Source organism: Typha angustifolia, chromosome 4 (genome assembly GCF_048772165.1).
Source record: "Typha angustifolia cultivar Huaian chromosome 4, ASM4877216v1, whole genome shotgun sequence".
NCBI classification, from domain to species: domain Eukaryota; kingdom Viridiplantae; phylum Streptophyta; class Magnoliopsida; order Poales; family Typhaceae; genus Typha; species Typha angustifolia.
Window position 1 is genome coordinate 2333216 of NC_133242.1, and position 16311 is coordinate 2349526.

Below are 16311 nucleotides of genomic sequence, written 5' to 3' on the forward strand. Positions count from 1 at the left end.
TGATAACATTTGAATTAAATAATTCTTTGAACTTAGTTCTTTATTTGTTCTCTAAATTGTAGGTTGTGATATTTCTTTCCACCCTGTGCTTGCTAAGAAATAAGTTAGAATTTCATCTCTAATTAAATATAAATGTAAAAAGATAGATTGGCCTTTTAAACAAAAACTCATCTTCATCGTAATCAACTAATTTCTTGTCATATTTTTATAGAAATTATTTGGCAATTTAGTGATTAGACTCAATGACTTAGTTTGGTTGATGGCTCAGTGGTGCGGTAGTTTGGAACGAAATAATAGTTTGGTGATACACATAGTCTAAATTATAGACTATACGACTTAATATATTGACTAAAATATAGTAAGATATAAGTGTCTCTATATTTAGAAATAGTTAAGTCTATATTAATCTTTAAATTCTTGAATAATATATATATATATATATATTATCTGAAAAAAATAATAGGACTGTTATGATAATTTTAGATATTTTGTTAATAGCATCATTAATTTATTTTAATCATAGACGTTGGGGTTGAGATATAATTAAGAAATAAGTATCGAGTGAATTATCAAAAGATGAATAGTTGAAACATAGGATGCGGATGCTCTGCTTACCGGATTATAGGAAATTGTTATAGTCTTGTACTGTCCATTCGCAGCTGTTAAACAAAATGCCAAATGTCCTGGCGTAGCAAATTCCTATAATCAATTCTTCATAGAATCCTTTTTCTGAGCTGCGCTGCTGCCTTCATGACCACACCCAACGTTTCGAAGGTTGTGGATATCGTTCGTCTCAGTCTCTCGCTTTTCTCTCTAAGCAAATTATCAATGGCGCAAAGAGCCGAGAGCTAATAACTAACGCAAGAAGGCTAAGCCGATGACCACCTCCTCTTCTCTCACATCGCATGCTTCTCTTGCGCTCTCTCTTCTTCTCGCCATTTAGTAGGCAACCATGTCTTCCTGCTCTTCTTCTACTTCTTCCTTTACGCTCCTCTTCCTTCATCTGCCTCCATCCTCGCACCAGAACACCAACCCTCCCTTGCTCTCCCTTCCTCCCTCCGCTCCCTCTCGAAGTGCTCAGCTCGTGCTCCCCCATTGGAGCAAGAAGAGTGGGAGTGCACCGAGAACGGTTACCGTCTCCCCTTTGTGGTCTTTGCCCGAGGGCAAGGGCGGCGAGGGAGGCGCACTTGTGAAAGAACAACTTGGGGAGGTGGAAGGATTGGATCTTTCTCCCGATCGAATCGAGCAGGAGCCGAACAGATCGATTCCCGAGCAGTTGCAGCAGAAGCAGCGACAGCAGAGGCAGAGGAAGAGTGCCTCCGCGGATTCGATTTCGCTCGGTATCAAAGAGCCGGTTTACGAGGTAACGCCTCATTTGGTTTCCTCTGGCCGGGATTTTAGAACATTCCATCATTCCATGTTCTTTTGCCGGTGGTAAAGTGAATCATTATGAAAAAGAGGTTTTGATTCTACAGTAAGTGGAGAGATGATTATAGGAAGGGTGTTTGCGATATTGTGAGCTGAACTCGGTGTTTTTTAAGTTCCTTTTGTGTTCACATTTCAGCAAACTTATATATATATTTTTCTATTCTTTTCATGGATAAATTGCAATGCTGCAACACAAGTGATATTCTTATAGTTTTTCTTTTTCTTACGATGGAAATGTATTTAGGTGATAGAAGTGAAAACGGATGGAACAATGTCAATGAAGAATATTAATAGGCGGCAACTGTTGAAGTCAAGTGGTAAGCACCTAAAAATCTAGATTTTGCTTATACAATTTTCTTTATAATTTTATGCCTTCATGCCATTCTGGAATCAAAGTTTCAGTTGTTCTTCTATACTATCTCATCCGATAGATTAAAGTATTTAATATTTATATCCCCATCCAGTAGACTAAGGTCTTCCACATGACCTGCTATGGTGATGACAGCAACTTTTCTAGGAGTGGTGGTAAGTTGCCACCCATGTACCCTAGTTTTGAGGGTTTGAATAAGGAAACAACTTCTAGTAGGATTAAGACTGCATGTCATGTTCTTCCTCGACAGCGCATTGTCTGGAGTCTCTGGGCATTCCTCGATTAGGACTAGAAAAGAGAGGAACCATCTACGCTACGTAAGACACACATCCTTTATGCTTGAAAAATCTAATAATCAGATCAAATATGAAAGCTAAGAAATCCATGTCTGGGTGGATGATTTGCCTCGAAAGGACTGTGTAAATAAAAAGGTTTTAATATATCTTCCATTTTCTTCCTTCCATTAAGCACCATGTTTATCAGAATTTCTTCTGACTGTTGCCTTCAAAACTAGGCCTTCGCCTTCGAGATATCAGGAGCGTTGACCCATCATTGTGGCTGATGAATTCAATGCCTTCTTTGCTGGTAGGTGAAACCAAGTGTTATCCTTGTAGCATTTATTGAGTTTCTGTGCCTTTTATCTTTGACATTTTCTGTTAACAACTTTGCATGTTTCTCTATAATTTAAGGTAAGGAATACACATATATAATGCTGAGAGCCTATCACTTCATTAGAAGTACTCATCCTTTCAATAGGAGATGGAATTTATTATTATGGTTGAACCAACTACTGTCTTCTTTCAGACAGCTTATAATATATGTTGCATCATTGTATCTTGCAAGTTATTAGTATCTTCTGCACAGTAGCGAGCTACAAAAGCGTAAAAGGAAAGTTATAGTACATGAATCTCCTGCCATTTCTGTCTCTAGGGAGGGCAAGATGTATAGAGTGTTACCTCAGTTACTAAGAGGCTCTTTGTGCTATTGATATTGTGCCACCGGTGCCATGGTTATGCTTTCAGTCTTTAAACATCATACCAAGTGCCACATCTAAATATTCTGATATGTGAGAAAAGATTCGTCATCATATTTTCTAGTTGTTGTCAGCTTGTTTTTGCTATTTTTAGATCTCTTTCAATTGCTTATAGTATGATATTTCATAGAAAAATTATGTCTGTTTTATGTGTATGATGCAGTTATACTGATAAAAAACATTGATATTTGCTTCATTAGTGTGCAATAAAATGTGCAGTTGTCATGTTTTCTGATGAACAGTTAAATTTATTGGATAGCTCGGTTTGTTGTAACTTTCTCCCTTGTTTCTTTTGTGCCACGTCTTTATGAAATTATTCTCTTTTCTTCTTCAATTTATTTTTTTAGTATTATTTAATTTTAAATTGTCTTTATATATCATATATACTGTTTAACATGAGCCTTGTATTGATAGGTTCGTGAGCAAGCTATCTTATTGAATCTTGGTTCCTTACGAGCAATTGCAATGCACGAGCGTGTCCTTATATTTGATTATAACCGGTAAATTTCCTACATGGAACACCTCATGGAGTTTATTTATTGTTAAACCTTCTGTCTATAACTAGTTCTCTTAAACTTATGTAGCAAAGGAGGAAAAGCATTTCTGCAATCACTTTTGCCCCGATTAAATCCTAAAAACATCAACGGAGGACCTTTCATGCCTTTTGAACTTGAGGTAATACATGATTCTATAAAATCTTTCCTTTAAAGCATTATTAAACTGATTTTATTTTCTACTCAGTTATTGAATTACTGAGACCATCTGAGAGATAGATTCCTTTTCCAAAGAATTTTTACGCCAAAGAAGCTTGGAAGAGTAGCAAAAGAATGTCTCTTATGTACTTAGGTTGTAATTATGCAGTGGATTTAATTTTGATAAGTTATTGAACTGTCATGTCCAATTTCATGTAATTTTATGCAAAACAATGTCTGAGAGCTATGGGAGTAATATTTTCTTCATTAACTGGTGTATATTTCTTGTGCTTAGGTTGTTGAAGCTGCATTGGTCTCAAGAATACAACGACTGGAACAAAAATTGATGGATGTTGAACCTCGTGTGAGTATGGGAAAATAGTGAGTATAAATTGTTCTTTCCAAAGAATTGCTTGTTGATTTTCATGTGCGACATGTTTTACTCTGAAAGGAATTCATCAAGTAGCAGTATACATCTTATTATATATCAAAATAAATTCTAAAAGATCTGAAAATAATCACTAATTTACAGCTTTAATGGAAAGAGAACCTCAGGATTGAGAAGTTTTAACTTTGATATGCAATTTTAATAGATGAAGTCAGCTCTGGAGTCCTCTATTGCATGTATGCCAAGTACCAATTCTTTTTCCAAGTATTGGTATGCATGTTAAAGAGAGTGATGGCTACATTTTGTTTCCAGGTGGCTGCATTGCTTGAAGTTCTTCCCAATCGGTTGACAGCTGATGTGCTGGAGCAGCTTCGTCTTAGTAAACAGACTTTGGTAATATTGCAGGACTCATTTATACTCTTTTAACTATCTAAAACATATAATATGTTTTTGTCCTCATACTCTCAAGGTTGAGCTGGGTTCACGAGCAGGAGCTCTCAAACAGATGTTGCTTGATATTTTAGAGGATCCTCATGAAATTCGTCGCATATGTATCATGGGTCGAAATTGTACACTTCATAGAGGGAATAATGATCTGGAATGCTCCCTTCCTTCAGAAAAGCAGATTGCCGAAGGTATGATTATAGTCATTTCTTCCTTATTGGAGTTGTAGCTTCATCTTCAGTCCTATACAGCATTCAACTGCTGTTGCTTTTCTGTAGAGTAAGTATAGATCTACTGCTGAAAGATTTTGTGTAGTATTATGATGTGATTTTGCATATATTTATACAGAAGAAGAGGAAGAGATTGAAATGCTCCTAGAGAATTATCTTCAAAGGTATTGTGGTGTCACCGTACTTCATATACACAATATGATTCATCACGAGGCATAATGTTGTTATACTTCCTGTTTATAGGTGATAGGAACATTCATAGTAGATTGAAGGTTGAAAAGGAAGTTGCATGTCCAATCCAACTATTTTAATTTCTTGGTTTTACTTTTGTCAGATGTGAATCTTGCCATGGTCAAGCAGAAAAACTTCTTGATTCTGCAAGAGAAATGGAAGACTCAATTGCAGTGAATTTAAGGTACATTTCCTCCTTTATCCATTTCTCATAAGGTCGATTAAGCTTGTCAATTTTCACTATCCACTTGGTTTTTGGGTACTTGAACATTAACTTGTTCTTTTATACTGCTAATAAAAGCTGTAGTTTTTTTTAATGTAGTGAAATAAGTTCACAAAATAGACAGTAAATTCAACAGAGGTTCTAAATTAGGAATTAAGCCTCATAATATTGCACTTGTTTGAACAAAAAGTTATATATTCAGCGACATCTTTCTTTTCTTGTACCTGATGAATTAGCCTTCAGAAGAACAGATTAGTGCTACACTGCCCTTCAGGTCAAATATTGGTTTTGGTTCTAATGGAGGCTATGTTGTTTTTCAGCTCCCGTCGCCTTGAGGTAAGTAGAGTGGAACTGCTTCTTCAGGTCGGGACATTTTGTGTTGCTGTTGGAGCTTTAGTTGCAGGTATGATATGTTTCAAAAGTGTAGACTTTATTTTGCTTATTGTCCTAAACATACAGAACAAAATTAAAATCATTTGATGGTTGTTTCTTTTCTCCAAAAGAAGATATTTTTATTTAAATTACTGCACTGAAAAAGAAGTAGTCCGACTCTTTCGAAAAGGAGAACAAAAGTGGTGCAGCTTGTTTTCCTTATCTACCATTGCTGACTACCTTGTTTCTGACTATAGAAGCTACTTTTTTAACGAAGGCAAAATCATGAACAACACACTTCATTGGTAATAATAAGTGGCATAGAATGGAAATGCGCGTCATACTTGAATTATATGTTTAGATGTATATATGTATATACATTGCCTAGTGCTAGGATCCAACAGATCACCATTAACATATGACATTTGGAAAACAAAATCTGCTAAACTGGGCGAGGCTTCAGTCATCATCTAGGCTGGTTGTTGTGGTCCATTGCAATCCTAAATTCCTGATATAGTTCTCATGTATTTGTATGGTAAAGTTAGTTTCTGGAGGACATGGAACGCCCAGCTAATGGAAGAATCCTTTTTGCAGGGATATTCGGGATGAATCTCAAATCCTACCTTGAGGAGCATGTGGTATAATGCTGAACTCCTTTATCCTAACACTGTTACTAATGTTTTTCCAATATTTCCTATATCACCTCTATCTCATTCTAATATGAAGTCCTTTTGGAGCAGTTCGCGTTTTGGCTGACAACAGCAGGAATCATAGCTGGAGCAGTGGCTTCGTTTTTCTTCATGTATTCATATCTAAAGAGAAGAAGGATATTGTAGGCCTTGCTGATACATACCCCACTTAATATGAAAGCTTGTTGGTAGTTTATGCAAACGGTGATTCCAACGGCTGTTCTATGAGATTCCATGTCCTCGCTGGTTGGAACTTATGAGTTATTATTACTTGAAAAGACCAGATTTTAGTATACCTGGTAATTCTTACCTTACTAGATACGAAAGGAAACCTTTATTTGTAGATGGTACCTTTTTGATGGTCATTCTGTGCAAAGTTTAAATAATGGAATTTCAGTTATTCCAAATCTTGTTCTAAACCCCCGTATGACATGTAGGATTATGACAAGTGAACTTAAACAGGGGAAAAAATGATGCATCTAAATTTGATTCCAAAGATTAACTTAGACTTAAAATCTAAGTGTGAAGTTTGTGTATAAATATCATGTTGTAACAAGCTTTAGTGTTACCAGATTACTTTACTAAGATATTGTAGAAGAAGAAGAAGAAGAAGAAGAAGAAGAACTCATGAATGATTCAATTCATGAGAACTCTATTACCACCTGTGGAACTCTATCCACAGGTGGTAATAGAGTTCTCAGCTTCAGCAAGAATAGATTACTTTACTAGAATATCTTAGTAAAGTAATCTGGTAACACTAAAGCTTGTTACAACATGATATCTTAATTTATCTTAATTGGAATCTTAATTTACTACAATATCTCAGTAGAGTAGAAAATTTTCAACTCAGAATCTATGTCCAAAACAAAATTAAGAAACTAATTGCTCAAACAAAATATGAACACCCTAAAACCTTAAGAACAAAACAATGACTGAAAACAATTAACACCAGCTACACCACCACCTAAAGAACAAAATCTTAGGAATAACGAACAACATCTTAAAAAACAAGAACAAGAACAACAGTCTTTAGAACAACAACAACAATCTCGTATCTTATTAAGTATAACTTCTAAAGCAAAAATAAAAATAAAAAATGCTGATAATAATTTCATCAATTGAACGCAAATCCTGAAGCAAAGTTGATACAGTAACTTAAGTATTAAACTATACACACAGTAAAGTTATATACAAGTAATAAACTAGCGTACCAAAGGTATCAAAAACCAAATCATATAATTAATGTATCAAAAATATAGTTATAATAATATGTATGAAACTCCTGTGTGATATGAACAATTATGCCGTGTGAACTTAAACTGGTAAAAAATGATGCATCTAAATATGATTCCAAACACTAACTTGTACGTAAAAATCTAAGTATGAATTTTGAGTATCCTCTAAACAAATAAGAAGTTTTTAAAGAGTATAAAAATAAACTTATATTATTTAGGTTTATTTATAGCGATGTCCATGATTCGTGTGAAATTCAAACGAGATAAAAATTGATAAAGCCGAGGTAAAAAAACCAAGTAGATAAGTAAAAAACTCAAGAGATAAAAGGAAGAACTCGAAGGCTCAGTTTAATTATATTATTTTGCATCACCTATGTCGAAATGAGTTGGATATACAAGACTAACTCTCCTGAAAAATAATTTATAAATAAATTAAATTACTAGCCCTGACGGATTAAAGGCTCGAACTCGTGACCTTCTGCCACACCACCACTGCCTCCAGTGATGGTAGTCTCAAATTGTAGTTTATTAGAGTAAAACACCATTCCGATGAATCTTAATGACATACGTGCTGACGTGTATTGTGCATACGTGTATTGTGCACATATCCATTGTATCATCCCCAAATGCTGCTGCCCGATAAATTTACTATAAAAGGAAAACTGGTAACGCTTCTCCACTTCGACTACTGGAGTCTGTCTTCTTCTTCGTCGTCTCAAAAAGATGCTTCGCTCATCTCTCCACCGCGGTCAGCAATCAAACCCTAATCTTTCGATCCATTTCCTCTCCTCCTTATCGTCCGAGACTCTTCAACCATTTCTTCTCTAATGTATGAATCCTTTGTTACTCGCAGCGGCTGGCTTCCAGCGATGGAGATCTCCGGCCTACGCCGTCGGCATCCTTCGCCTCTCCACCGCCGCCGAAGCGTCGGCGATCCACAAGAATCCACCTGTAATTTCTTAATTCTGTTATGTGATTGGTTTCTTCGCCATGTTCCTTGTTGGAGTTCTCTGTAAAAAATCTTTCCTTTTTTTTTGTGAAAAATATGGCAGCCGAGGGTTCGGAATCTCATCGGAGGGGAGTTCTTGGAATCCCAGGCGGAAGGATCTATCGATGTTATAAATCCTGTGGGTTGGACCTTTGCCGATGTGAGATTCGACTAAAAGATTTAATTTTTCTTTTGGCTTATGGTGGTTTCTTGTTTCCGGACGGCAGGCTACGCAAGAGGTTGTTTCTAGGGTTCCTCTCACTACCAACGAAGAGTTCAAGTCTGCAGTGGAAGCGGCGAAGAGAGCTTTTCCTCAGTGGAGGAACTCGCCCGTTACAGCGAGGCAGCGGATCATGTTAAAGCTCCAAGAACTCATCCGAAGGGACATGGTAAATATACAACAGGGTTATCTTACGAGTTACTAATTAGTTTTTTTTTTATATAATTAGTTTAGCTTCTTTCTTATGATTTTATTTTTCTTTTTTCTTTTTAAATTTCAGGATAAGCTTGCATTGAATATTACTACAGAACAGGGGAAGACACTTAAGGATGCCCAGGGTGATGTTTTCCGTGGATTAGGTTGATCTCTAATTGGATATAAGAACCTGACTTTACTGTGGTTTCGTTTGCATTAGTGTGAAAAATTATTGGTTTTCTAAGTCAAATTGTTGGTAATCTGAATTTTGGGCCATTAGCTATGATTTCATTAAGAATGTGATAGTAGCTATCTGTGCAATTTTCTTTTGTAGAGGTGGTGGAGCATGCTTGTGGAATGGCAACTTTGCAAATGGGGGAATATATCAGCAATGTATCAACTGGCATAGACACATATAGTATTAGGGAACCGCTTGGTGTCTGTGCAGGAATATGTCCCTTCAATTTTCCTGCAATGATTCCCCTATGGGTATGGCTACATTGACTTTTTAGTTTGTACTGTATAGAGAATCATTTTAAGTTTTTAACTTGCTACTGCATTCCTTCTTACAAGTTAAAATTAAGTTTGCCTCTTATAACTTCTTTTCCTACTCCGTTAATATGCAGATGTTTCCAATGGCAATTACTTGTGGGAATACGTTTGTTTTAAAGCCATCAGAGAAAGATCCAGGTGATTTTCGTTTTTCAATTCTTCCATGTAGTTTGTAGAGTCAAAGCTTGGTAATAAGAAGAGAAAAGATTTTGTGTTACTTGCACATGTACTTTATACTGGTAACTTGTATGCCACTATAATAAACGGAATCTATTATGGATTTCTTTCATATTTCTTGGTCTGGCAGGTTATTAGTTATGCATACCTAGTTAGGCGATACGTATCATCTTCGTAAGCACTAAATTCCGAAACCGATACTTAGAACCTTGATCTAAGAGATCCTAAATCTGGCTAGAGTTGATTGGTCGAGTGGCTGCTAGCACTTTGCCATATATGTTGTAATGTCACCCTATTGAATGGTAGGGCTTTTGCACACTAAGGAAAAAAGGGAAAAAGGAAAAAAAAGGAAAAAAGGTAAAAATTGACTAATAAATTACCTAGATATCTATAACATAGTACAAACATAAGAGGATGGCTATAACGTGCAAAGCTTGAACAATGTCTCTAGTGGTGAATTTCATATTATTTATTAGGAGAAAAGGGTGATTCCACACACCAACAAAGGTTAAATAGTAATAGCTGGCAGTTTTTAATCATTTGTCATTATCCTTTCAGGGGCGTCTATGATGCTTGCGGAGCTAGCAATGGAGGCTGGTTTACCAAAGGGGGTCTTTAATATTGTTCACGGAACCAATGTAAGATCTGCTTAGCAGCTTTATTCTTTTGCGTAGATCTCATCCAAAACTATGTGAATGACACATTGGTGCATCTTTTGTTGGCCTAGTTAGACATCACAAACTATCGGAAGTACTGGAAAATAGAGAAGAGGCATGTCATGAGGGTTGTGTATGCAATTATGCATAGTCGTAGAAACTAACAGTACTAGAGTATAGTTATTAATACTTTTTTTTTTACTTTGTTTAGTGGAAATTAAATAATTTTAATCTTGTACCAGGAAATATTTATTCCAATTGATTGACCATCAATTGAAGTTTGATTGTTATTTACTCCATAACCTATTTCTGCTTTCTGAAAATTTTAATTTGTTATATTCTGATTTCTTAAACTTTTGCAGGACACGGTTAATAATATTTGTGATGATGACGATATCAAGGCAATATCATTTGTTGGTTCAAACATAGTAAGTCAAGCTTCAGTGACCGATAACTGCATTTGATATGATCTTAGGAGAATTATTTATTGTTTAGTTTTACAACATCTTCCTGATCTTAGTCACTAGCTAGTGCAAAATAACATTTGTTCTGCATAACTATCTATTCTAAAGCAATTAACTAGATCATATGGAATACATCGGCTTGTGTGCATCTTAGTAAGCCATGATTGTCTATGGTGGTCATTTGCATTTCCATGTACAATCCCTCCTACATTGCTAAGATAGGGTTATATGTTATTCCTTTTAGTAGTTTTGTTAGATAAATAGTTGGGAATTCTTAGCAGGTCATCCATAAAATATTAAATATGGGTTTCAGTTACAAATTTTAGAAGCATTAGAGGGTTTATGTTTTTCTCAGAATAAGGTTGACCGTAACATTTGAAAGCTTGGTCCACATGTGAAGGTCCATTTTCTCTATACTGTGTTTCAAGTTGTATATTCAGTAGGATACTAGTGGATGCTGTAATTGACTATCACTCATAGGCTTATCTAGCTGTCTTCTATTTTTGGTTTATGCTATTAGGCTGGGATGCACATATATGCTAGAGCAGCTGCTAAGGGGAAACGTGTTCAGGTGAATTTTAACTTCTTTTCCACAGTATTATATGATTCTGCTCGTCTTCAACCACTATAATTTTTCAGTGTTTTGGTTGGTTTTTATTTCCATCTCAACTGAGTACATGCTTTGTCATGTGATTTCTCATTTGTAAAGACTATTTCCTTTATTTAGTCAAACATGGGAGCAAAGAACCATGCAATCATCCTTCCTGATGCCAGCGCAGATGCTACATTAAATGCCCTTGTTGCTGCTGGTTTTGGAGCTGCAGGTCAACGGTGCATGGCATTAAGCACTGCTGTTTTTGTTGGAGGTTCAGAACCATGGTAGGATTTCTTAAGTAAAGATTCAGCTTCATCTTTACGGTTTTAAAATCTAGTTGTTAGTTACGAATTCTCCTTCAGTTTATGTATTACATCCATCTTATGGCATATAGATATAGATGTGTGAATAGCTTGTATATTTGAACTCTTACTAGCTTCTATCTTACAGGGAGGATGCACTAGTTAAGTCTGCAAAGTCTCTGAAAGTGAATGCAGGAGTAGAGCCTGACACAGACCTTGGTCCAGTGATCAGCAGGCAGGTATGACCTACAGGAGATTGTAATTAATCACTTTCCATCCACCTTAAATTATGTGACAGCGACTGCTATTTTAAAATTTCATTAATGGATCTGTGGGGTGCAACAGCAAGTAATTGAAGTTTCCGTTGATTTCATTATTCTTTTCTTTGATTAGAGAAATAAAGTGACATTCTAGAATAGGATTTCAGCTCTTCGTATTCTTGTACTCAGCCGAAAGAAAATGTTGATTGTCTATGACACTACTGGAAAAATAAAAGGTAAATAAATTGCTGGGAATTAAAATGGATTTATAATACTTGCATTCACATGATTTATTTACAGATAATCTGGTAAGAAAAATGATTCAATATCAGTATTATCATCCTGTAGGTTCATTGAACTTTCTTCTTCTCTTTCCGCATTCATAGGGAAGGACAACTGACTCTTAATCACATGAGCTTAACCCTCTATTCAAGGCGAAATGTTCATACGCTGAAAAATTAGCAAGCACTTCAAAAAAACTTTGCAACTAAAAATAAAGTGAATTAGAATTTTCAGCAAATGCATAAAAAGGTTCTTGATGCATAGGAAATATGAATTGCATATAGTGCAACAGAATCCCATTGCAACTTTATATAACTCTGGACAGAGCACAAAGAAAGGATTAGAGAAGTGATACCAACTATGTGTTTCTGGGATTCACTGTAAAGCCAGAAGAAGAAGAATGTGAAAGATTGCATCAATTATGATGCATAGTGAACATTTATAATGAAAGAGCTGACTGTATATATCTGGAACAAAGCTTCTTGGCTACTTCATGGTTACTCCATGTAATACTTGGAATATTTTTCCTGCCAATATCAATTTTCTAAGAATGAAACTGAAAGTGGATAGGCTTTTTGGACCCTTACTTTCTTTTCTTTTGTACCTCTATAGGCAGATGATTGGAGATATGTTACTTTTACATTATGTCTTATCTAATGAATTCCAATCAACAGGCGAAGGATCGCATTTGCAGATTGATCCAAAGTGGCATTGATAGTGGTGCTCGAGTGTTACTTGATGGAAGGGACATTGTGGTAATAATATGAACCCATCACTACGTGCTTGTAGTCTTACTTTTATTGTTGTCATTGAACTTCCTGAGGTTAGTTCATATACTTCATCTAGTTGATACATATTTACTGGATTCTTATATTCAGCAGTAATATGTTATACTATGTATATTATTGAGTCGAATTGAAAGATACATGTAGATTTTAGGTAAGAGTTGATCTTTGTAAAGATTCGTGGAATGCAACTTGTAGTGTGATAAACTTTTCATAATCTTCCTATCTCTAACATTTCTAGAGTTGGAGATTAAGTGCAAGGGATGTTGGATGTGAAGTTAGTCAATAAAGAGGCTTGGCTTTTAGATGCAAGTAAAACCCCAACTTCTCTTCTCTGGAGAGACAAGGGATGTTCTTTACATTTTCAAGATCTCCATGAATACTTGAGTTTTATGCTACATTTAGCCTGAAATTAAGTGCTTGTTGGTACTTTTCATACTTTGCATAGACAAAGTTGACATCTGATTACCTCTAGTTGTTAATATGATCTTTTTTTTTATTAATCTTATATAGGTTCCTGGTTATGAGAATGGTAATTTTGTTGGTCCAACCATTTTAGCTGATGTTACAAGTGAGATGGAGTGTTATAAGGTATGGGGTTCTTCACAATTGATTTTGATGTTTCAGTTGAAGCACTGGAAAGATGCTTACATTGTTCTATGTTGAATGTAAAAATTTAGTGCTCAAGTTGGATTGGTACACAGCAAGTATGTCTATTTGTATTTTGATGGCAATGTTATTGAACATTTGAACTTGAACAGGAGGAAATTTTTGGTCCAGTTCTTCTCTTGATGAAGGTATGCTAGTAGTGCATTATATGCAACCTTTTCTTGATTGATATTGAGTTTTTGAAATAATCTCTGAAATCACAGGCTGACAGCCTGGAAGAGGCTATCCAGATTGTGAACAGGAACAAGTAATGTGTTCCTCCCTTGGATTCTAATTACTTGATAGGTCTTTGTTTAATTTGTAAGTCATCTCTTCCTTCCCTATCTCAGGTATGGCAATGGTGCATCGATATTTACCACATCAGGCGTGTCAGCAAGAAAGTTTCAGAGTGAGATTGAAGCTGGTCAGGTAAGATGCAGTAGCATATCATTTTGATCTCCTGCTACACAGAAGCAGCAGAGAGAGCATTAACTGTATCTGTTTAAGAAATGATATGACAGCATATTACCTATTCCAAAGCATATAGAACAATCAACACTAGAACTTACTAATAGGCTGACGCTGGGCAAAGAAAAGTTTTCAGATTGTGGATTAAATTGTGTTAAAACTGTAGTAGAATATGCTAGGATTTTTCTTCATGATCGAACTAGAGATAATGATTTCAAGGTAATTTGTAGTGAAGATTTAGGATTGCTAAGCAAATCTCAAGGTTCATTGGAACTCAAGCATTACTTTTAAGAATCAAGCGGTGAACTACCTTGGGAAAAAAGAAATTAGAATCCAAGAATAAGGGAGAGAGATGATTTTGGACTTGCCCCCTGTTGGAATCTCTGAAAGAATTATCTTCCATTTTTTAACTATCCAAATTCCAAATATCTCTGTTTTTTCACTTGAGATATTACTATCTTGGATACTCTTTTCATCTTTAATCCTGGCAGAAGCTATATTTCACTCGTATCCTGCTCTGACTCCTAACATAACAAATCTATTTGGCATAGTGGAGGTAGTAGGAGCTTTTTTAATCGCTGAGATTTTTTCTGTGTTAAGACTTATTAACAATTGAAAAAAGAACAAAAAATTGAAAAATAAAAAATAAAAAGGTAAAAATGTGAATCCCGTGAAAGAGTATGCATAACTGGTAATCCTTATTAGTCATAAAAGCTGCTATCTTGTCCGAGAGTTCTAATAGCGTAAAATTGTTCATCTAAGATTTTGGATTTCCTTTAAGATGCTCTTAGCTACCTAGTTTATTTTGATGAAAAGCTACCATTCACTTTCGACCTCTTACATGAGGTGTGTTTCTTGAAGGTTGGCATTAATGTGCCCATTCCAGTGCCACTGCCATTCTTTTCATTTACTGGTTCCAAGGCTTCTTTTGCAGGAGATCTAAATTTTTACGGTACAACACTCTCTCTTTCCATTTAGGATAGTTGGTTAGTGAAATTCTAACAAATGATTGGAATGACAGGCAAGGCTGGTGTCCAGTTTTACACTCAGATCAAAACAGTCACACAGCAGTGGAAGGACTCACCGAGCCAGGGAGTGTCACTGGCTATGCCCACATCTCTGAAGTCATAAAAGACAATCGATGCTTTTACTTCTTAGAATGTAATGCTACAAACATCCAAGTGGGTCTGTGAAATGGCCAATAAAACAGTGTCTTGGACAGTATTAATTTATCATCAAAATGTTTTTACAAATGTTGTGGGAGTTGTCATCTCTCTGGATTTGTCTGTTCTTGTCTTGTCTATATTGCTAAGATTTGTAGCAGTAGTGCACTTTGGTGGACGTAAATTTGGTGATTTGAGAAAATAGTGAGATGTTATGCCTGAGTGCACTACTGAGTTTGTTGCTAGCTTGCAGGTCTATCTACATGGTTTGAGCCACTGCCTTCTGGCCCAATACTTTCTCCAAACAAAGTGGCCTAATGTAGATGGCCATTTGCAGAAAGGACAACTATATACTACTACTATATAAAAAAAATAGAAGAAGAATTGCATGTCACACCATTTCATGATATTTGTCTTTTATGATTCACACCCAAATTTTCAGTATTTTAAATCCCAAATTTTTGGTTTTTTTTTAAAATTTTCAGAACACATTTGAAAGTAATCACAGCAAACTAATAAAATATATCAACTGTAGGATTTCTCTTAAAAACTTTTTCCAAAGTACCCATCCCTCTCTAGAAGGGTCTCCTAGAAAAACTAAATATTAGGGTCCGATTAATTCCGACCCGACTCGCTATCCGACCCAACTCGGATTGGATTCGGATAAAAAATTTCTATCCGATTCGAGTACGGATAGAATTTTTGAAAAAAATTCGGATACGGTTTCGGATACATGTCGAATATATTTTTCGGATACGAATATCGGATATCCGTTTATCTGTATACTTTTTTAAATAATTTACAGTTTTTAGTTTACTTATTTAAATAGTAAATATTAATATTGTTACTTAGAGATTAATTTCTCTAATTTTATATATTTGACATACAAAAAAATTATTAGTTGTAAAACTCTTAATAATTTTGTGTTAATTATATCTAAATAAAATATTATAATTACTTTAAATTTAATTAATATCCATTTAAGATCCGATCATTTATCCGAAAATTATCCTTATCCGTTTAGTTAGTATATGGTTTTATATTTTACTATCTGTCCAATATCTATATCCGGACTAAAACTATGAATCCGGATATGGGTTAAGCACATTATCCGATCCGTTTTCACCCCTACTAATATCCTACTTTTTTTATATCTCAATTTAGACGCCCAAAAGAAGGCTCGTAAATCGAATTATAAATTTGTGAAAATACGGGGTGCGA

The 16311-nt window shown here is 35.4% G+C and overlaps 1 protein-coding gene across 1 annotated transcript; it reads left to right on the forward strand.

Annotated features, from left to right (window-relative positions):
• The first annotated feature begins 774 nt into the window (after positions 1 to 774).
• On the forward strand, positions 775 to 15180 carry LOC140759083 (uncharacterized). The gene is made up of 32 exons (XM_073095555.1): positions 775 to 1363; positions 1673 to 1745; positions 2313 to 2383; positions 3246 to 3331; positions 3416 to 3506; positions 3819 to 3887; positions 4224 to 4304; positions 4381 to 4546; positions 4704 to 4749; positions 4920 to 5000; positions 5360 to 5442; positions 6006 to 6049; positions 6152 to 6243; positions 8004 to 8083; positions 8189 to 8286; positions 8388 to 8462; positions 8551 to 8712; positions 8824 to 8902; positions 9073 to 9227; positions 9365 to 9428; positions 10026 to 10105; positions 10486 to 10551; positions 11108 to 11158; positions 11315 to 11466; positions 11633 to 11723; positions 12701 to 12781; positions 13325 to 13402; positions 13573 to 13608; positions 13684 to 13727; positions 13810 to 13888; positions 14789 to 14879; positions 14949 to 15180. Exons 1-32 carry the CDS (start codon positions 953 to 955, stop codon positions 15056 to 15058), a joined length of 3066 nt encoding a protein of 1021 aa, XP_072951656.1. The 5' UTR covers positions 775 to 952; the 3' UTR covers positions 15059 to 15180.
• The last annotated feature ends 1131 nt before the right edge of the window (positions 15181 to 16311 follow it).

Coding starts and splice junctions, on each gene's coding strand:
- LOC140759083 (XM_073095555.1), top strand. CDS start 953: ATGTCTTCCTGCTCTTCTTCTACTTCTTCCTTTACGCTCCTCTTCCTT. Junction 1,364..1,672: donor TCAAAGAGCCGGTTTACGAG/GTAACGCCTCAT, acceptor AAATGTATTTAG/GTGATAGAAGTGAAAACGGA. Junction 13,609..13,683: donor CAGTTCTTCTCTTGATGAAG/GTATGCTAGTAG, acceptor CTGAAATCACAG/GCTGACAGCCTGGAAGAGGC.